Source organism: Sinocyclocheilus grahami, unplaced genomic scaffold (genome assembly GCF_001515645.1).
Source record: "Sinocyclocheilus grahami isolate Dianchi unplaced genomic scaffold, SAMN03320097.WGS_v1.1 scaffold418.1, whole genome shotgun sequence".
NCBI classification, from domain to species: Eukaryota; Metazoa; Chordata; class Actinopteri; order Cypriniformes; family Cyprinidae; genus Sinocyclocheilus; species Sinocyclocheilus grahami.
This window is the reverse complement of record NW_015505597.1, coordinates 699,106-722,115: the sequence shown is the minus strand read 5'-3', so window position 1 is coordinate 722,115 and position 23,010 is coordinate 699,106. Positions and strand designations below refer to the sequence as shown.

The window sequence follows — 23,010 nt, the reverse complement described above, 5'->3', positions numbered from 1 at the left end:
TGTGAAACAACGTCAATCTATTGGTCCACCTGGCCCATGACATCATAGGCGGGGTGCCCGAAAGTATAAAAGGGCACCTGCTGAATATGTCATCCACTTTGCTGTCTTCAGGAGCCATCTGTTGCGAGCAGTGTGTGACTATGTCTAGCAATCCGGGTGAGTGTTTCAAGAAGTGCGTGCCTCCGTGTCCTAGGTATTTGACACCTGAGGACATGCATGACTTGTGCGTTATGTGCCTGGGGGAGGAGCATGCGAGTTCAGTGCTTGAGGGCTCTGAATCAGCTCATGGGGATTGCAGGTTGAGCTTGCGGAAAAGTTAGAGAAATGCATGGATCTTTCCAAAACTTCTGCCGCAACCTCTAGCAGGCTACGGGATCCAGACACTCTTTCATTGGAGTCATCTGATCCTGATAGCACGCTGCTGGGCTCTTCTAGTCATAATGACGAAGATGAAGAGGTTGATGTGGTTGGTGATGATGATGAAAGTGCAAGCACTGAGTCATCATCGACCACTCCCAGCCGCGCATACGGGGATATGCTGGATGTGATGGATCGCGCCCACTAAGCAGATCGATCTGGTTTGGATGCGTGAGAAGCCTAAACCGGCTCGCGGCCGACTAGATGAGCGCTTTTTGGCCGGTCTTGATCGTCCCGCCCCCGGGAGTCTTCCGTTTCTCCCAGATCTCCACTTGGAGATATCTAAATCCTGGGGGAAATCGTATTCCTTTCGGCTGCATCCCTTTCAACATGCTGACTATGCTAATGTTGAGGGTGTGGCCGAGCGTGGATACGCGAGGTCAGTAGCGCTTCAGACCACCTCGCGCGCCTGAATGGCAGGGTGTATGTGGCAGCAGGTCAGACTGGTGGTGCTTTGAACACCATGGCAGTGTTGCAGGCCTATCAGGCTGACTTGCTGAAGGATTTGGATAAGGGCAGAGGTTTGTCACCTGAGGCGGTCGAAGAGCTGCGCCACATCACAGATTTAGCTCTCCGCACCACCAAGCAAACTGCTGCTGCCATTGGGCATTCAATGGCGGCGATGGTGGCTACAGAGAGACATCTGTGGATCAACCTTGCAGCCATCGGGAAGAAAGAGAACGACTTTCTCCTCGACGCTCCACTTTCGCCGACTGGGCTCTTTGGCACTTCCGTCGAGGTGGTTGTGGAGAAGTTCAGGGAGGCAAAAGCACAATCAGCTGCTTTCAGGAAATTCATTCCTCAATGCTCCAAATCCTTTTTTAAGGGGGATGATCGGTCTAGAGCGGAGGCTCATAGACAAGATCAAAAGGCTAGAATCACTAACCGCGCCCCTCCTCCCTCTAGGAGTCAGCAAGGGAAGCCTACCGCTAACAAAGGGAAAAAGTATCTCAGGAACGTGCTAGATAAGAGGCGCGGCCATCTTCCGTGTCCTGAGGATGGCGCTTCCTGATCATCTTTCTCCCAATCCCCTCCCCCCCAAGACCATGTGTTGCTGGCCGCTGCTTACATCAGGCTCTGATTCTGGACTAATGGTGTTTTATGTGTTCACTCTGTGTGAATCATTTACTGATGGTCTGAGTCTCCCTCTTGTGAGTTTTCAGTCAATAACACAATGGTTCGCTAGCCTATGGGACTGACCCGGTTTGGGGACCCGTGTGTTATAGCAATCTGAGGATGGTTATATTCCAGCCCTGTTGTGGCTGGACTGGTTTATATAAAATACAGCCTGTGGCTGTGTTTTTACCGGCAATTAACTCTTTCCAGACCATAGCTATCTGAGGATAGCTGTTTGGTAGCAGTGCTGTCGCCACCCATAACCCCCCCACCCCTTGGGGTTGGCTGCTAGTGGCAAGTGCAGTGGTCCCCTTTCCTGGAGAAAAGATAGCTATCTGAGGATAGCTGTCATCTATCTCGGCCCCTGCTTAGAGTTTACGTAGTGGTCTCTTGAGCCCTTACCTAGACAGTGCTGTCTCCTCTATGGGTTTAATTAGATAGCCCACTCTCTGTGGTCTGGGTAGTTCGGTCAGTCCTGCTTCTGGTAGCCCCTTCCTGAATACATAGCTATCTGAGGATTTCTATGTGCTAGCTCTGTGATTGCTCCCCTTCTTAGGGTTTTTAAGTAGCGGTCTCCTAAGCCCTTGCCTAGACAATGCTTCTCCCCTGCTAGGGTTGTAAGTATTATCCCACTTTCTGTGGTCTGGGCAGTTTTGCAGGAAGGTCTCGCCTGGCTATCTAGGTTAGCTGTATATTGTTTTTCTGGTCTACAAGCCTTCATAAGACCCTCAGTATATAGCTATCTGAGGATAGCTATTTTCTAGCTCAGCAGCTATTTCTCCTCCGGGATTTAAGTAGCGGTTTTTGAGTTCCTCTAGAGGCTTTCTATTCAGCCTCTTCAGTGGTCTTGTGTATCCAGGCTAATATTGCTCACTGAGGTAATATTGCTTATCTGAGGATAGCTGTGTTCCTACTTGGATGGGATGTTCCCTTTGATCAATCGGGTTCCCCCATTTCTGCCAAGTTGAGTGAGTGGTCTTTGGCGTCAGTGGCATGGCCCCTTTCTGAGGAAAGGCTTGGTGTATGTTTGTAGCTTCCTTGGTGCTCTCCCACCAGACGGACAGGCATGCGCCTCAGCACGGCTTCGTTAGATTTTGTTCACCAATGTGCCCCCTAGTGGGCGCAGCGTTGAGTTCCCTAAAAGGGGAACGTCTCTGGTTACGCATGTAACCATGGTTCCCAGAGAGGGAACTAGAGGCTGTGCCCCCTTGCCATGCCTTCGGCCTGCCTGTTTACATCTCCTTCAGACAGCTAAGTGGATGACGTATTCAGCAGGTGCCCTTTTATACTGCCGGACACCCCGCATATGACGTCATGGGCCAGGTGGACCAATAGATTGGCGTTGTTTCACACATGCTTCAGACACTGCTTCAGACAGTGCTTCAGCTTGCAAGCTGCATTCCCCAATGTGCCCCCTAGGGGGCGCAGCGTCTCGTTCCCTCTCAGGGAACTATGGTTACATGTAGGGTTGGGTATCGTTTGGATTTTATCAATTCCGATTCCAATTCCTCTTATCGATTCCGATTCTTTTCGATTCCAATGTGATTAAATAATGATATCAAACATTTACCCTGTGTCTCTTTTTTGCAAACCATTTATTGGAGCTGAATACCATGAACAAAAATCAACAGGCTACATAAAAACTCTATCGGGTGAAGAACCATATTTGGTAACTTAATCGACCATTCACAATAGCGTTTACATGCCTCTCCATGAGCTCGTTTAAGCACATGGATTTGTCCCAGCCAATCAACAGATATCAGTCTACGTCACAGATAGTGACACCATGGCATCTGACCAATCAGGAGTCTCCCGGGGCATTTCAAACTTCAGCGTCCTTCCGGGTCTTGTAAAGTACGGATTTACACTCCTACCTACTCCCACAAATACGGAAATAGCATAAAAAAGACAATGGTAAGTTAATGAAGTTCACACATTATATGGTTGAATAGGTGTGTTAAACATTGAGATAGCTGTTGTTTGCGTAGGATTTCTAGAAATTAGTGAACATTGGACATGAAAGATGGTGTGATCATATTTGATCATACGTCCCGTTCAGGTAAAACTAGCGCAAGCGACAGAGTGATAATTTTTAGACATATGCCCGATGCGTCTAGTGAGCCATGTTTAGGTCATTTTTTTTTTTTACAAATAATGCATTATAACGTAGGACAATAGTATGTAATAGTGCATTGAATGTTTTCACAGGTTGATATAACATTATACAGTGATCCAGTGAAAAACTTAAGCCATTTATCAAGCCATAAATAGGGAAATATGAGTAATTTTGGTCAGTTTTATGACCTTATAATAGTTTTATTGTACTTAAATGGCATATATTGGTGTTTTTTTTTTTACTGTGAGACTTATTATTGCTAAAATAAGTGGTATCACCAGTACTTATAGTACTATTTTTCACTTCTTATTATATATTTACATTTTATATGTCAATATTCTTTGTTTTCAGATTTGCACTTTACTGTTAGTTATTTTTTTCACAAATAATTAAAAGTGGGCTTGATATTGACTCAAAAACTCACTTTTCTTTTGCAGCTGTCTACACCAACAGCTAGACCTGCAAGTACTGCAGCAGGAAGCGGAAAATACTAAGGTCAAACATGGTCTACAGGGTCTGGAAGGTCCTCCTTGCCTCAATGATAAACGCAACTGCTTTATTGTGTACCATGAAGCAGTTGCCTAAGTGACTGGACTCAAATTGTGATACGTGAAAAAAAAAAAAGTTCCTAAAAAATGAAAACATTTCCTAAATAAATATACTATTAAGTTTATAAATGTTTTAATAAATACTTTTTATTATTTTATGTATGCCTTATATTTTTGTATATATGCACTTTTTGAAAAAACAAATTAACCTAGTTTGTCAAAGAAATAGTTGCCTAAATGTGACTTTGACACATGAAAAAGAAGAAATTTTCCTAAATAAAAGAAAAACAATTCCTAAATAAATATTATATGAAGTTTATGTATATTGTATGTGTTTATTTTTGTTTTATATATGTGTCTTATATTTTAAATATATACACTTTTTTTTGGGGGGGGGGGGGGGCCTTAGACTGGCAAGGAACCATATATGGTAACTTCATTGACCTTGATTTGCAACATTAAAAAAAAATTTTTTTAAGTCACAAAAGTTCAAAAGCTTTGTAATAGCCTCCAATAACACTGCAGGGTTGAAACTTAGAATTTCCAAGTATTTCAATGAGTGCCCTATAAAGGGTTAAGAGCTGTTTGTGTGCAAAACAGAACTGCATGATTCTGGATAAATTGAGTATTTTTTTTTTTTTTTACCCCCAATGGAAGGAGAGAAAACCACTACTTCCATTGGGGGTAAAAAATAAAAAAAAAACTCAATTTATCCAGAATCATGCAGTTCTGAAGAAAAAAAAAACATTAGACAACTAAACATGTAATTTATGAATGAATGACTGAATGACTCACTCAAGATGTACTTGTTTCATTACTGGATGAATCAGCGCTCTTGAACGAATCTCTTGTATGATTCAAAGACAGATACATTTTAACAGCCCCTTTTCGCCACCTACTGGCGTAACAGTGTAATCGATAAATCTTCATCTTCAAGTGTCAAATTACTTTCAAAAGGTGATTTACTCTATTTTAATCGCTACCATACACATCGTACACACAGTTTATATCTGAACTATAAACTTTTATCCCAGTACTTCTGTGATTTGAATGTTTGTAACAGAAATAATGATACTGTGTGGTTGAAAAGACTGTGAAGCTGTTTCATTCATGACAGACAGCTGCTCTCTTTAGGTCAATGGCAGCGCGAACGCTGATTTAAATGTTCAAATCACACTGGTGTGATCGTACTCTGCACGGACGAACCAACAAGTGATCACAACATTGATCGCACACATCAAAGGTGGAGGAATGAAACAGACGAATCATTGTAATTTAGGAATAGAATCACGTTGGTGTTTGAATCGCATTCGTGATCTTTAACAATCTATTAAATTAAAGTGCTTTGTCATGTTGGTGGTGACACGTCTCTTGCAACATGTTTAGCTATCACAGATATTATACTTCGATTTTTTGGCTTCTGATCGCAAATGTAACCAAACTTTGGAGCGCTTAGATTAGCGAGCAAGGTCCTGGCAGATCGCTAGGTCCGGTGTTGTGCCGAATTCTGCACCCCTGCCAGATTCTGCACCCCGTCGTTGAAGTCGTTACCTGATTGCCTAATCCCAACCCCACCCCTAATCCTAACCCCTCCCCCACATCTAACCCTAAACCTACCAATACTAGGGGGTGCATAATATGGCAGGGTGCAAATTTCGGCACTACACCGGTCCTCACAGATGAGGAAAAATAATGCATAGGACTCGATAGGTGGAATCGAAATTTAAATTTGACAACAAGTATCCGATTCCTGACCTTAAGTATCCGATTCTGGAATCGGAATCAATTTTCGATTCCCAACCCTAGTTACATGCGTAACCCGAGACGTTTCTGAGTTGACCTGCGTGTTCGGCTCCCATGTAAACACTACATGCGAGAACGGGTGGGTGGGGCTAAAAAGGCAGTGATGTAGATGCAGGTGATGGTGATCTTCCTCTGTGGAGGTCCACACTATTACATCGCAGACTAGAACATTCCACAAGCTGTTGTTTTTATAGTACTTTAACTTCTTATATGTCAAAAGATCAAGGGAATTTTGGTTTCTCAGTTCATGACCCCTTTAATAATTTTCACAAAATTTTCATTGCATGTGGCTTTAGAGTCCAAATACTTTTTGGGGCCACAGTGTGTGTGCGTGTGTGTGTGTGTGGGTATATATGTGCAGGATTTTCACCTGACAGCGAGGATGTGCATGGGCTGGGACCGGCGCAGTCTCTGGTGTGGGGAGGTGGGCTGAGCCTGTGTTTGATAGGTGGTGGAGCGGTGCGGCTGGCCGTTGTGCAGCAGTGGAGTGGATTCTGTCTGCACACAGCAAGAAGTGTACAGACTCTCAAAGGATGAGTTCATGTCATTCACCAGAGCTTCCAGATCCACGTCATCTTCTGGCAGGGAGAGAAACAGGAAGAAAAAAACCATCATACATACTAAATACTATCAGATATAATATATACTAAATATCAAGTCTGTTAATTAATTAGTTTCGTTTTATCAGACAAAAAATGTTGACTAGAAGGATGTTGTATCAAGCAAATTTAGAATGTGCCATCTGTGCGATCTACAGTAAATATTGTTTGTCCACAGGCACTGAGCATTGATATGGACCACAGCCATTTTACTATACTTGGTATTGTATCATGTTTGTAAGATAGTATTAAGCAAAAGGCATCTTTGACTGGAACTATCATGCCCAATTTATTAACTTTCAGTGATGCATTATATGATTACACCACTAGAGGGCAATTTAATACACTCACATATTGTAGTGCAGTCTCATACTCTTAGGCATTAACTTTATTAATCGTATCTGAACTAATATATGCACCTATTTTTATTTTATTTATTTATTTTTTTCTGTGCTTTACTTGGCACCCTATGTGTACCTTTGCCCTCTGAAAGACCTTTTTCTGAAAACCCATCAGATAATCAGATGATCAGCTGATGTATTAATAGAGACAGGTAAGCCCCTTCTCTACTTAGAGATCCTGGAGAGCTGAGATATATTCACACACTCAGGCTTTAGCACAGTGGGGAGGTTGAGAGTGAAGCCACGCCATGGGGTAAACGGGACAAAGGTCTTGGGTATGAATTATAAATTATATAAAAATAAAATAAAATACACAAATATAACATTAGTATTGTTAAATATAGCTACAATTTTGTTTTCATATTGTGTGTTTGGGATGTGCTCACTGTCCCCTGTTTGAACCCCAACTATCTTTTGAAACTCGACAAACTGGTCTATTCCTCCAGAGAGAGTTGTGATTGGCAGGTTATTTTAATTGAACATGGCTTAACAGCATGAGAAAACGGCACTCTGAACCACATTTCTGTGAAACATCAAACATGATGCAGTTCTGTTTTAGTGCTGAATAATTCCATTTAAATCTGTGCACTAACGTTAATTCTAACTGTACTTCTAAATCTAAACTCATAAACTCAGTAATTTAAAGAGCAAGTTCGCATACGTTCATGTCACTTAAAGGTCCCCTGAAATGCTTAGAAACGCACAGCATTACTCTATGTGTTGACGTCATTTTAACTGAAACAGGAAGACAGGGCGGGACATATCAAGCAGCCCCACCCCTTTTTAAAATAGCCAATAGTGTTCGTTTATATCACAGCTTGGGCTAGAGCCGTTCAGAGCCGTTGAGCTCCGTAAAGCCGCATTTGACAGGGTATGCCAGCCACAATCTCATCCATATTGCTATAAAATATAGCATTCTTTGTAGAATTCAAATAGCTCCGATACATTTTGTGGTCTGCGCCAACTCGCGCATGTGATCCGCTCCGTCCTATCGTGTCTCTGGACCGGAGCAGAGTGTGTGTGCGGTGCGGTGGTTAGCGTGACACAGCGCGAAACCAGACTTCTTTTTTTCCTAAATGGAAAGCATATTTACACTGTTTGAATCGTTCCCTGTCCCCTATATAGTGCACTAAGTGCCATTCACTGTACAGAAAATACTAATTCTGTGACTGATTTCAGCCGTGGCTTCATTTTATTTGTAGCTATTTTATAGTGTAGTGGGCGGGAGCTTCGGATTCTAGAGAGCATTTGATTGGACAGAAAATTTGATGAGAAGCTGAAGTACGATGTGACATCAAAAAAAATGTTGAGCCGTTTTGGCGGAATTGACGAACTGAAAGCTTTGAATGCTTATATCTTCTAAATGCTAATTTTGTCACTGTTTTGGAGCACACTGCCTTATAGATAAACTTAAGACTAACATATTGATATTAACACCCAAAAAACTTTAATTTTGATTTCATGGGGACTTTAATTCCATGGAATTCCACTGAATGGAGACTGGAGCTTTAGAATCAGAATCAGAATCAGAAAGAGCTTTATTGCCAAGTATGTTATAGTGTTACAAGCTATGTTATGTTATAGTGTTACAAGCTTAAGACTGCACCAGACAGCCAGCTCTTTAACCTCCTGTCTGTAAGCAGACTCATCTCCGTCCTTGATGAGACAGATGACTGTAGTGCCATCTGCAAACTTCAAGAGCTTGATAGAGGGGTCGTTAGAGGTGCAGTCGATGGTGTAGAGGGAGAAGAGCAGTGGGGAGAGGACGCAGCCCTGATGGGCGCCAGTGCTGGTGGTGCGATTCTCACTAGCTGTTGCCTATCTGTCAGAAAGCTGGTGATCCATTGACAGATAGAGCTAGGGACAGACAGCTGGGTTAGTTTGGTCTGGAGGAGTGTTGGGATGATGGTGTCGAAAGCGGAGCTAAAGTCCACAAACAGGATCCGTTTCTGAAGACCTGGCGCACATCATCCTCACTGATCTGAAACGTAGGAGTAGGGGAGAGGGGGGTTGCAGGAGGTGCTGATGGTTGTGTGGAGAGATGTTCTGAGCGGGTGTGGGGTGTTAGACTGGGAGTTTCAAATCTACAGTAAAACTCATCTAGATCAGAACAGCACATCTTCTTTAACACTGTAACATCTGTACACCACCTTTCGTTGATGTAAAAACATCTTCTGAAGCTGTGAGTGATAAACATCCTGTTTGTTGATTGATAATAATCCACTCTACAGAGAGTAAAAAATAATGGTCATAAGATAGATAAGCAGAAACAAACCGACACAATTTGATGCTTACCCATTAAGGCATGTAAACACCTTAACCTGTGTTCTTTCGGCTTATTAATGAAAAAGGTTCTCACACCAAGCAATCTAATTAGACCCACATTCTTGGATAAAATGACAAAGAAAGATTATTATTATCAAACTAAAACACTGGATGGAATACATTCAGTGTTAGTGTAAAGAAAGACGGCAGTAGATGGAGCTACATTAAGAAAAAAAAGCATTTTTACATAAATAAATGAATGAATTAATTAATTTAAAGAACGGGACTAAAGTCCATTTATTTATTAATTTAGACATGAAAAAATTGCTTTCATCTGATTTTCATCTGATATTCACGCTGCAAAAAGGTGATAAAAACATTGTAAAAGTAATTACAAAAGTGGTTTTATACAAATCTTCTGAAGAGACACTGATCAACATACACACAGAGAGTACATCAAATATAATAAACAGAAGCTCAACAGTGTTTGCATAATAACAAACCTCATTGGTTCTTGGGCATCAATCAAGCAGGTTTGAGCTGCTGTTATTTGATGTGCTCTATATATATTTATTTGTATTCCAAAGATGAAAGTCTTATGGGTTTAGAATGACATTTGCATAAATTCTGACAAAATTGTCATTTTTGGGTCAACTAACCCTTTTAAACATAGCTGGCTATGCCTTAAAAGCAGTACACATTTTAACACGTTAATACCAATGTCAATATGTCTTGACTGCTCACTTATGATTGGATCATCTGGGACAGGTATTTACAGGGCCTTTGATATTTGTCTAATTAAAAGATTTCCAGCAATTAGTAAAGGGTGATGCTTGAAACACACCCTGATATGTCAGTGATTTCCATATGGGTTCACTTTAGCAATGGTGTGCATGAGCTAATTTACCACAGTGTATTTGGTTCAGTGGTATAGTGACAAAATACAAAATACATTAAGCTAATCTATTTTTGAGGCTTTTTTTTTTGAGGAAAAACAGAGTGGTTAAATTGGTTCAGTTATGCCAAAGACTGTTAAAGACAAAAGTTTTCCTCACTTATGATTGGATCATCTGGGACAGGTATTTACAGGGCCTTTGATATTTGTCTAATTAAAAGATTTCCAGCAATTAGTAAAGGGTGATGCTTGAAACACACCCTGATATGTCAGTGATTTCCATATGGGTTCACTTTAGCAATGGTGTGCATGAGCTAATTTACCACAGTGTATTTGGTTCAGTGGTATAGTGACAAAATACAAAATACATTAAGCTAATCTATTTTTGAGGCTTTTTTTTTTTGAGGAAAAACAAAGTGGTTAAATTGGTTCAGTTATGCCAAAGACTGTTAAAGACAAATGCAAAAGTTTTAAAACATATTTTTTATAGCACCATGTTCACAACTGAGTCTATTAGACCATCCAGCTGGTGACAATTAACATGCAAATTGTGAGTGAACAAAGAGACGGCGTAATAAAAGCAGAAAGGAGGAGTCACTTGGGCAGGAGCGTCCCGTAGAAGACCCGTGGGGGGAGATATGTGCCTCAAAAAATACACATGGATGTATACATGTGAAAGGAGGCAGTGGAGGTAGTCTTTTCACAGATATAGTCAGCACTCTAAAGAATTCCCAAGTTGGCCAAACAATACAGTGCCTTCATATAAGCACCATACAGGAGGGGTGGACAGGAATGAAGGAGGAAGATAAATAGGGTGGGGGATTCATATAGAGGAGTAGGAGAAGGATCAGAAATATGAACCTGGCTTTTGTTTTTGAAAGATAATGGAGATGCAGGGTGATCCTGATCCTCTAACATATACAGTACCATAAAGTAAATGGGGATGGGATCTGTCACATTCCAAAAAAAGATAAAAAGAACATAATTAAAAGTGTCAAAAAGTATCAAAATTGTAGTTGATAGTTAGTCAATAGTGAGAATTGGTCCTTAAAATAAAGTGTGACCATTAAAGTTATAGTCCACAACAAAACTGCTAACAGCTCAACAAATTTGAAGCCGATGTAAAAGCCATGAAAGGAAACTTTTCGTCTCACTTGTCCTTCCTGCAAAATTCCTAATGTTTCACTATATTTTGTCTGTGGAATTCTGCCATATGAATTGAAATGGCCACAACTTTAGAGTGTGCTTTTACTTGGGATAGCTAAAGTAAAGGTACAGAGTAAACTAAACGGTTTACTGATGGTTTTGCATTCACTGTATATGTGAGTTAAAGGGACAGTTCACCCGAAAAAACTATATTCTGTCAACATTTACTCACCCCCATTACAAAATTGCTCGTCTTCCTTTTTATCTGTGGAACATGAATGTGTTTTTGTGCATTTAACAGAAGTCAATGGTAACCAAAACTCTTCAGTTACCAACATTCTTAAAAATATCTTCTTTCTCATTCCACACAAGAAAGGAAGCTATAAAGGTTTGAAACGACAGGGTAAGTAAATGACGTACATTTCATTTCTATATGCAGCTTTCGTGTCCTAAACGGCTTTCTTGCAATAAGCAGTTTTTTGGTGTGCATGTAAAAGTAGTCAAAGAGAGAATGATGGGTAAAAATGCCCCTGGCAGTCTGAGAGCAGAGTGTGAGCAGAGAGAGGGGAAATCTGGAAAAACAATAATGGGGATCAGGGCCTGCTCTTGGGAAACATCAATCTAATCAGAGTTTCATATACCTCACCTTCCATAATCTTATAAGCCCCATCCGCCCACCACACTAAAACCTCTCTTTCTTCTAAAGAATGCAATGCCCTGGATATTGCTGCCCAAGGGTCCATCAGAACCATGCGGTGTAGGAGACGCACTGACCTCAACAAAGGAAAGCCTTGAATAACGCTGCAGTGGTCCGATCCAGCCTTTCAGTTTAAAGGCCAGAACTAGAAAATATCTCTAGATAAATATATCAATTAAACGGAAAAAAAAGCTCATACTAAAAACTGCATGCCTGCTAGTCTTTCTTCTGCAGAACACAAAATCACATATACATACAAATCATGCATTCTTACAAAAAACCTACATTTTGTATATTAGGGTTGTGTGTTACACCTAATGTTGTTAAATACATTTTTATTGCATTATTTCAGTTTCACATGTGTTACCATGATGGTGTTTAGTGTTTGTGTGAATGACACTGAGCACCTTCTATATATGTTAGTATTTAAAAGCTGCTTGTGATGGGCTTTGGTTCATCGTGTGACTTTCTCATTTAAACCCAATTGAGCATCTCTGGAGAGACCTAAAAATGGCTGTCCACCAATGTTTACCATCTAACCTGACAGAACTGGAGAGGATCTGCAAGGAGGAATGGCAGAGGATCCCCAAATCCAGGTGTGAAAAACTTGTTGCATCTTTCCCAAAAAGACTCATGGCTGTATTAGATCAAAAGGGTGCTTCTACTAAATACTGAGCAAAGGGTCTGAATACTTAGGACCATGTGATATTTCAGTTTTTCTTTTTTAATAAATCTGCAAAAATGTCAACAATTCTGTGTTTTTCTGTCAATATGGGGTGCTGTGTGTACATTAATGAGGAAAAAAATTAACTTAAATGATTTTAGCAAATGGCTGCAATATAACAAAGAGTGAAAAATGTAAGGGGGTCTGAATACTTTCCGTACCCACTGTATGTGTGTATATATATATATATACGTCGACAAACACCACTCAGTGAATGATGAAGTACTAAGGGCCTTTAAATGATCAGAGCCAATAGTTTAGTGTAGTCACAGCTGTGAGGATTTTTTCGGCACACTCTGAGAAGTCCTAAATGAAAAATTTCTGCTCCATTTACTTCAATGACAACATCAGATTTTCAGAAAGAAAAAAAAACTTCAGGCTCTACCTCCCATGCTGCGGCGATATTGTGCTTAAATCTCATGCTCCAAATCTCATGCCTCTGTATTTTTGTATGGCACAATTAGGTTGGAGGCTTAATGAGTGGCACCCTGTGTCTTTACAAATCAAGCCTTTGAACTGCTGGAGTGTTTACAGCGGAAGAGGCCTGAATATAGATCCCAGTTTGAACTTAATGAGCAAGTCTCCAACTATAAAAGGCATCTACGACAGACAGCCCCCACCCAAGTCCACGTGTGTGAGACAGACGACCCCCCGCCTATAATCAAGTATGTACACACATACTCACTTGTTAATTGTGTGAGTTATTAAACTAGAAGCAATTCTGTTGCACATCTATTAAAAAGCGCTTTACCTCTGTTTTGGATATTAAGACCAAACAAAAATACTGTCATTACAAACACTGGAGCCAGGGTATCTTATTTTAAGACATTTATGAAGTGTGCATGCAAATTATTAGTTCACTGACCGTGATGGCTGGGTGAATTCCGATTGGTTGACTGCTGAAAACCTGGTCCAATCATATCTGCCTGTCTGTGATTGGCAGCTCGGTCTACATTATCCTGCTGAGACAGAAGCCAATAAAGCGGTCATGCTAAAAGCATTTTTTGACATTAGTCACACCAGTCTCTCTAACACACAAAGACACACACTTTTTATTATCCATGAAGGAATATCTCAGTTTAAGTCTGACAGAACAAGCCTGGAAAATAGGCGATCCCTCCAAAATGTTGTCTAGGAATTTCATCATACTGTAAATCAGTATTTTTTTCCCCAGTAAAATATCTAAAAAGGTACATTTAGCAGTTATATACATACATATCTTAAATTACATAGAATGTTCTTATCTTCTCATCTTGTTTTAAGCATATTTATTAATTTATTTATTTACAGAGTAAATTTATGTTTAAAAAAAGAACAAAAAATAAATATAGTCTCTAAAAACAAGTTACATTATATAATACAATTTTAAATAAATTAATAACCATTTTACTAGAAAACAAGACCATGTCTGATGCGTGTTAAGGTACAATGCATGGTCACATGTATAAAAAATTATCCCATCCATTTTCGGGAATGAAAGCAATTGCACAATCTGTGATGAAAGAGAAGAGAGGAGGCCCTCTCCTTGTCCTCAGAAGCCCCCCTGCTGTATCCGGGGAGGGTCACGGCCGTGTTTACAGGCTATGAGAAAAACAGCACTGTACAGACGTGGCCCTGCCATGTGATCAGCTGAAACTGTGCCATTGTATTCACGGAACAAGATCTAAAGCGACTGGCAGCTGGGAGCCACGTTCTCCGTGTGTAAACTACAGGTGGCAACTCGATTCAAAAACTCATTCCTTTCCAAAACAGAGCCTCTCTGCTGTCTCACCAGAGGGGAACACTTTGAACTCTTGGATGCCATACAAAAACAAAAAGCTGGGTTTGAGCGCAGTAGGATCAAGGATTGTGGGATATCTCTTTCAGCGCTGATTGGAGCTTTCACAGCACGAGCTGGGAACAGAATGTCCTGTGGCACTCTTGTATTTGGAGATGATTCTCAGAGCGAGACCGCGAAACCCAGAATCTGGCTGTGATGTGGCTGCAGAGCATCAGTAGTTTTATGGCTTCTGAACGTTACGTACAATGTTCCAGAACCAGAGCAAAATTGTTTTGTTTTGTTTGTTATGTAAATGTGAAGATGCCGCACACATGCAGCCGTGCTGCTCATCACTTTGTTGAATGATACCAAATGCAAAAGGAACTGGTGTGTTGACATTTTCGGATATCTAGATATCATTAATTGTGAGCATTTTTCATGATGAAACAACATTCACATACTTTGGGACCCTGTATGACTCCTGCCTGAAGGAAATCATCTGATACATGGTCAGAAATTAACTTTTCCATAAAGGGACAATATTTGCCCATTGTGATTGATTTCCAGGGGCTTTTTTTTAAATACCTTTGCAAAGATCATTGCTATAATTATTAAATGTGTCTGTATTGCCTTTTATGCCAAATGCCTTAGATTTACCAAATACTTCAATCAGAAAACTAGACTATTACAAATAAAATTTCATCAACAAAACATCTTTACACCACACAAATAGAACAAAAGCTATATATTATGCCATTAATGTAGCCTATATGTGTTTACACAGACTGTTTAAAGCTGCTCAATGGTGGCATACATGTATTTACAATACAGTTGTATAAATGTAATATAAATGTTATGTTTGACAAATATAAATTTTGTATTATAACAACAATCACTATCAATTATTAATTTCCACACCTCTTCTCAACAAACTATACGATTTGAGGCATCCATAGGGCAATGTAGGATGAGTTTAAAACTTTTTTTTCCAAAGTGTGAGGAGCCAACAGCCTATCTAGTCTGTTCTGTGCCAATTCTGTGTATACATATGTTGCTGTGTAGGCCTATTATATGGTCAGATGAAGTTTTGAACCAGAAAGGACTTCTAGTCTCTTCTTGTGGTCTCCTGCAGTCTGAATGTTAATCCTAAAGCAATGCGTCTGGACATTAGCATTAAAAGTCTGAAATTTTCTTAAGGGCACAAAGACTCAAGTGTATGTGAGCATGTGTGGGGGTTCTAGCTAGCCGAGTGTGACTGATCTGTTCTAAGTTCTACCCATACTTGTACTGAGGGAAGCCACAGTGGTTCTGTCTGACTGAACTCAGCAGAAGGCCCAGTCAGAGCTAAGACCTCTAATATCATGCTTTAAGTTTGTTTGGGACCATAATCTATAGGTCTGTGTTGCCTCTTTGCTGACTTTACAGAACTTTTTCAGAGATCTTGGGAAAGTTGATCAGTTTAAACAAGAAACGAAAATCTGAGTAATGTTAGATGTTATACAAATTTTATAACAAGGACCATTTTATAAAAGTAAATTATATGGATAGGGGTTGCTTTTTATTTAAAAAAACATATGAAGGTCAAATAATGCTCTTACAAATTCTTTCATAATTTATTTATACATTTTATTGTTTGATTCATGTCCCAGACCCAGACCTCCAGTTTAAAATATGAACACTTTATTATTATTATTATTATTATTATTATTAACATATATATATATATATATATATATATATATGTGTGTGTGTGTGTGTGTGTGTATATATATATATATATATATATATATATAATGAAAAGTATCAGTTTTTACACAAATTAATAATATTCTTTCATAATTTAGTTTTATTACATTTAAAAATACCATTTATTTATACATTTCATTGGTTGATTCTGGTCCCAGACTTGCAATTTAAAATAAGAACATCCATCATACATTATTATTATTATTGAGTATCAGTTTTTACACAAATTAATAATATTCTTTCATAATTTAGTTTTATTACATTTAAAAATACATTTCATTGGGTGATTCTGGTCCCAGACTTGCAATTTAAAATAAGAACATCCATCATACATTATTATTATTGTTGTTGTTGTTGTTGTTGATGTCGTTGCGATTTGTATGATATCTACTAAAATATCTAAATATAAATAATTTACATATTAAATGAAAAAAAGTACCGCATATCAGTTTTTGCAATTATAACTGTCCACCACAAGCAACAATTTGCCAAAAATAAAGTTTGGGTACTTGGTTATCAAGAAGAATTCTGTTTCAGTGAAGAACATTTTTATTTAAAATATAAATGATGTGTGAAGAAGGAAGGAAGGAATGAATTGAATGAATGAATGAATGAATGAATGAAATAAAATAAATACATACATGCAGTACTAGATAAATATCACCTTTTGATATCAAAGCTATATTTAGACAACAGCAAAAAAGGAAAAAGAAAGATTTTTACACAAATTAATAATATTCTTTCATAATTTAGTTTTATTACATTTAAAAATACCATTTATTTATACATTTCATTGGTTGATTCTGGTCCCAGACTTGCAATTTAAAATAAGAACATCCATCATACATTATTATTATTGTTGTTGTTGTTGTTGTTGATGTCGTTGCGATTTGTATGATATCTACTAAAATATCTAAATATAAATAATTTACATATTAAATGAAAAAAAGTACCGCATATCAGTTTTTGCAATTATAACTGTCCACCACAAGCAACAATTTGCCGAAAATAAAGTTTGGGTACTTGGTTATCAGGAAGAATTCTGTTTCAGTGAAGAACATTTTTATTTAAAATATAAATGATGTGTGAAGAAGGAAGGAAGGAATGAATTGAATGAATGAATGAATGAATGAATGAATGAAATAAAATAAATACATACATGCAGTACTAGATAAATATCACCTTTTGATATCAAAGCTATATTTAGACAACAACAAAAAAGGAAAAAGAAAGAAACCCACATTTACACACATCTCGCAAAGAGTGTTTTAAGGGAACTATTCAATGGTGCTGTGGTTAATTTATCCTCAAACACGCATGTGATGTAAAGTCATAACTCTCCACGTGCTGTTGTACATAGATCAAGTTTCTGCTGACAGGTGGATGCAATATATATCCATGAGGTGTTTATCAAGGTTCATAAATCTCCTACTATACAAACCAGACTTGATTTATCCTACTTGTGTTGTGTGTATACTCTAACTCACAGGGTTCCTAACAAAATGTAGTCAATAAACATGGCTACGTCAAGCATTTTGTGTGCTGACTTGGTTATCCTTGAGATCAGCTGTACTAATATAATGCTTAAGGTACAAAAGGTGACATTGCAGTCCTGCTTATCCTCAGATGGTCAGGCTACTGTGAATTCCTCTGGCAGGACGGATTACATTGTGAAAACAGAGCCACATTCATAAAGTACTTTTCCTTTTACTCACAGCAACTGTAAATTGGTCTGTTAGGTGTATAGATTGTGGCATAAATATTGAATAAATATTGAAAAGGAACAGGCATGTTTATTTTTATTTTATCAACTATTTATTTTATTTTTCTATTTTATTTTAATGTTTGTGAAGCAAATCTCTTATGCCCATTTAGCCTGCATCTATTTAATAATAAAAAACACTAATATTGTACAATATTACTTCAATTTAAATAGTTTTCTATTTTAATACATTTTAAATGTAATTTATGGAATTGCATAGCTTCATTCATGTCACATGATCCTTAAGGAATCTCACTGATTTAATGCTTAGAAAAGGGTTTCCTTATTATCAATGATGAAAATAGATGCTTTTTTTCTTTTGGTGGAAACTGTGCAATATTATTTTTTAATGATTCTCTGGTGAATAAAGACCAATTCTCTCTATTAACTACAGCATTTGGCTCAATAAACCTCTAATTTGCTGCTTATTAATAGTTAGTAAGGTAGTTGTTAAGTTTATGTATGGGGTAGGATTAAGGGATCTAAAATGCAGAATAAGGCATTGATATGTGCTTTATAAGTGCTAATAAATAGCCAAAATGCTAGTAATATGCATGCTAAGTTAATTCTGAGAGTTGGTCCCTAAACTAAAATGTTAACATACAAATTTTACTATGGGGATTTTATATATGTTATAAAATGGCATCTTCATCTATTCGGAGAATGTACGTACTGAATGTGAAAATTACATATGGACTTACATGTAACATATATGACAATATCAGTCTTGATATAAGGCAATATATTTCATATATCACATATGGGATGAGCCAGACACACTAGATCCTCAAAGAACTTCAACTATAATTCAGAGAATGCGTCTGGAAGTGTCTGGATGTAAACAACATAAAATTTGATACAGATACAGAACCTTGATACAGAATCCTCAAGTTCTTTTAAATACCAAGAAAAGGAAAATTGACTTTCAGGAACAAGGAACCATATGTTGTCTTGATTCACTCTGAAAACAGCTATAAAACTCGAGGCGCAAAATGTACAGCTCTGAAAATACCAATGCGCTCCAACAACAGGCATTTTAATGGCTAAAGCAGTATGAGAAAAAAGCCAATATGGCTGGTAAGCTAATGACAAACCCACATTTCTGGAGCAGTTCATCTTCAACTGGCAAACGTAATGTTCCTCCGACCAAAAAACATCCTCTTAAACTAAGCTAAGGAAACACAAACATACGCCAAACTTGAGTTCTCACTTGAAATTAAAAAGATGAATTGCCTCACAATTTACTGTTTGCTTGGTATTCTACATATCAATTAAATTTACCAGCCTACGTGCTTTATTAGGTTATTATATCAAGGCCTCTTTAATTATGGACGCGCAGGAAAAGTAAGTAAATTAGCGTAACGCTGCTTAGCTATACATTTTTATTAAATTCAAGTCCACACTTAATGAAGATCTGAAAGTAGGGGCTTACACTTTCAGAGTAATTCAAACATTAGCTCATCATCTTAATTGAGAGCACAAAGGCGAGAGGCACAGCTCAATAAAAGCCAGTTCAGCAGTTCCTTTAAAACAGTAGTTAGGGAGCTCTCCTCGAAGTGCTGTGGCAGGCCTCCAGTCCCCCTGCATTAACCAAACATGGAGCCCGGCCCAGAATCCCACTTACTTAACAGACTTACACAGGCACAGACAGATGCTGCGGTCAGATTCATTTTATTTACCACTATCTAAAAGCCTCTACCATTCCTCCTCCTCCTCCTCTAAAATGCATTGAAAATGCTTAGAGGTGTAGTCTGTCGGATCCTCTTTAGGATATAAGTTTCTTCAGCTATGGGTACTTGAGACCAAATGGGCTTTCCTAAACTCTCTTAAAATACTCTTTCCAAACTCTAGATTATTTAACGATGTCCACGTATGGACATACAGGCATCATAGTGTCACACTTTGCCTACTGTGTTGGAGCGAGGAGACGTGGAGACGTGGGAGAATTTACGAAGAACAGTCTTTATTGAACCACAAAGACTCACAGTAAGGAACACACCCATAGCACGGGATTGACGTATAAAACTGGACGCAGGACACAGGAAAACACAGGGCTTAAGTACCAGGAACTCAACAAGGGGTAACAGACAAGACACACCTGAATCATATTTGCACAATCACAACATGGGAGAAACTGGGTCATGGGGAGCACATGGGGAACTAAACACAACACAGGAACACAAGGACAGTCCATGGGCGTGACATTACCTCCCCCTCCCGGAAGGCGCATTCGGGGGAACAGGAGCCCACACTAGAGCAGACTCAGGGACTGGAGCCAACACTGGAGTGGGCTCAGGGACTGGAGCTGACACTGGAGCGGGCTCAGGGGCAGGAGCCGACACTGGAGTGGGCTCAAGGGCTGGAGGCGACACTGGAGCGGGCTCAGGGGCTGAAGCCGACACTGGAGCGGACTCAGGGGCTGGAGCCGACAGTCTTTTCCTCCTTATATTCCTCCTTTGGTTTGAGGTTAGGGAGACAGCTGCTGTCAGCTAAGGGCTTGGGAGTGAATTGGCCGGCGATGAAGTGGACTGTGGGCTTGAGAGTGCAGCGGCTGGCGGGCTTGACTGCGGAGCGGTTCTGGATCGGGGCCGAATGCTCTCCAGACACCGGAGGGTCCCTTCCTTCCAGCATAGTCCTGTGGTGTCTGGGAGGTCGACTGGCGACACTGGAGCGGGCTCAGGGGCTGAAGCCGACACTGGAGCGGACTCAGGGGCTGGAGCCGACAGTCTTTTCCTCCTTATATTCCTCCTTTGGTTTGAGGTTAGGGAGACAGCTGCTGTCAGCTGAGGGCTTGGGAGTGAATTGGCCGGCGATGAAGTGGACTGTGGACTTGAGAGTGCAGCGGCTGGCGGGCTTGACTGCGGAGCGGTTCTGGATCGGGGCTGAATGCTCTCCAGACACCGGAGGATCCCTTCCTTCCAGCATAGTCCTGTGGTGTCTGGGAGGTCGACTGGGCGATGGTAGTTGGCCCCGATCCAGAACAAAGAATTCAGTGTGGCGTCATTCAATGCGTCAAGACGGCGAGCCCACAGAATTCCCTGGCATACTCCACAAAAGGAAGGTCCTTACAGGCTAGCAAATCTCGCAGGGGTTTTGCATAATCATGAAAAAAACACTTTTAAAAACGGAAACAAAAATGGGGGGAAGGGGCGCCGCTTACTGTTATAGGGTCCAGTGTTCTGTCACACTCTGACTACTGTGTTGAAGCGAGGAGATGCGGAGACGTGGGAGAATTTACAAAAAACAGTCTTTATTGAACCACAAAGACTCACAGGAAGGAACACACATGTAGCACGGGGATTGATGTATAACACTGGACACAGGACACAGAAAAACACAGGGCTTAAGTACCAGGAACTCAACGAGGGGTAACAGACGAGACGCACCTGAATCATATTTGCACAATCAGAACACGGGAGAAACTGGGTCACGGGGACAGTCCAGACACATAGGCAAATTGTGTCATTTTTGTTTTATTTTCCCAACTGACCCATCATGAACAAATTTCTCAAAACACTTCAGTTGTGGTAATAATTATGCAGGTGTGAATTACATTTTAAATATTTTTGCAATATTTATGTATTCTACATTTATTAGAATATGAACTCCACAAAAGGAAGGTCCTTACAGGCTAGCGAATCTCGCAGGGGGTTTGCATAATCATGAAAAAAACACTTTTAAAAACGGAAACAAAAATGGGGGGAAGGGGCGCCGCTTACTGTTATAGGGTCCAGTGTTCTGTCACACTCTGACTACTGTGTTGAAGCGAGGAGATGCGGAGACGTGGGAGAATTTACGAAAAACAGTCTTTATTGAACCACAAAGACTCACAGGAAGGAACACACATGTAGCACGGGGATTGATGTATAACACTGGACACAGGACACAGAAAAACACAGGGCTTAAGTACCAGGAACTCAACGAGGGGTCACAGACGAGACGCACCTGAATCATATTTGCACAATCAGAACACGGGAGAAACTGGGTCACGGGGACAGTCCAGACACATAGGCAAATTGTGTCATTTTTGTTTTATTTTCCCAACTGACCCATCATGAACAAATTTCTCAAAACACTTCAGTTGTGGTAATAATTATGCAGGTGTGAATTACATTTTAAATATTTTTGCAATATTTATGTATTCTACATTTATTAGAATATGACTATAAATATAATAAAATGAACAAATGACAAATTATGAATTAGTCAAATTAGTGATATTCACATTAATTTTCCTGTTTACTTCACACATCATGTCTCAAATTTCATCATAAGGATGATCTTCACTGACACTGACTGAACAATTGCACTAATAAAACAACTTTTTAGACACAAAATTGTTGATTGTGGTGGATATTACTTTACAAATGGGGCAGTCAAAGTCATGCCTCTTTTTATATTAAGTACTGACTGGTCCATGTCTGAGACAAGGATAAAAAAGTCTGCAAATGCAAGGCAAAAATAAATGGAATTCTGTCAGGATCACTATCATCAAAGGCTGTATGGTTCTGTTCTGGGCAAAAAACTCCCTGCCCTTTCATGCAGCCTAGCATGGATAAGAGCAGGGAGATCTGTAAAACAGAACAGAACCAACATAAATGTAGCAGATATCATTAATAATAATAATAATAATACATTTTATTTAAAGGAGCCTTTCAGAGCACTCAAGGACACTGTACAATTGAGTGATAATCATAAAATCAAGACAACAATACAACAAACAACAACTATTAACATAAAATTATTTAAAATTGATCAGAGAAAGCTAGACCCCATAGTGGCTAAACAAATAGAAGGTACAACAAGGGAAACAGATGAAGAAGATCTGAGAGTACGCTTCGGGATGTAAATATGAAGCAAATCAGAGAGATATTGTGGTGCAAGATTATGAAGAGCTTTAAAAGTGAGAAGTAGAATCTTATACTCTACTCGATATTTAACAGGAAGCCAGTGAAGATGGTAGAGAACTGGAGTGATATGCTCGATGGAGGAGGTTCTAGTAATTATAAGGGCAGC

The 23,010-nt window shown here is 39.4% G+C and overlaps 1 protein-coding gene across 1 annotated transcript in view; it reads right to left on the bottom strand.

Annotated features, from left to right (window-relative positions):
• Positions 1-23,010, bottom strand: part of grb10b (growth factor receptor-bound protein 10b) — a 69,599-nt gene that overhangs the window by 45,201 nt on the left and 1,388 nt on the right. The window contains exons 2-3 of the mRNA XM_016232751.1: positions 13,593-13,689; positions 6,371-6,578 (exon numbers count right to left, since the gene is read on the bottom strand). Of these exons, the coding sequence (XP_016088237.1) occupies positions 6,371-6,578; positions 13,593-13,689 (305 nt within the window). The remainder of the gene's footprint in view (positions 1-6,370; positions 6,579-13,592; positions 13,690-23,010) is intronic.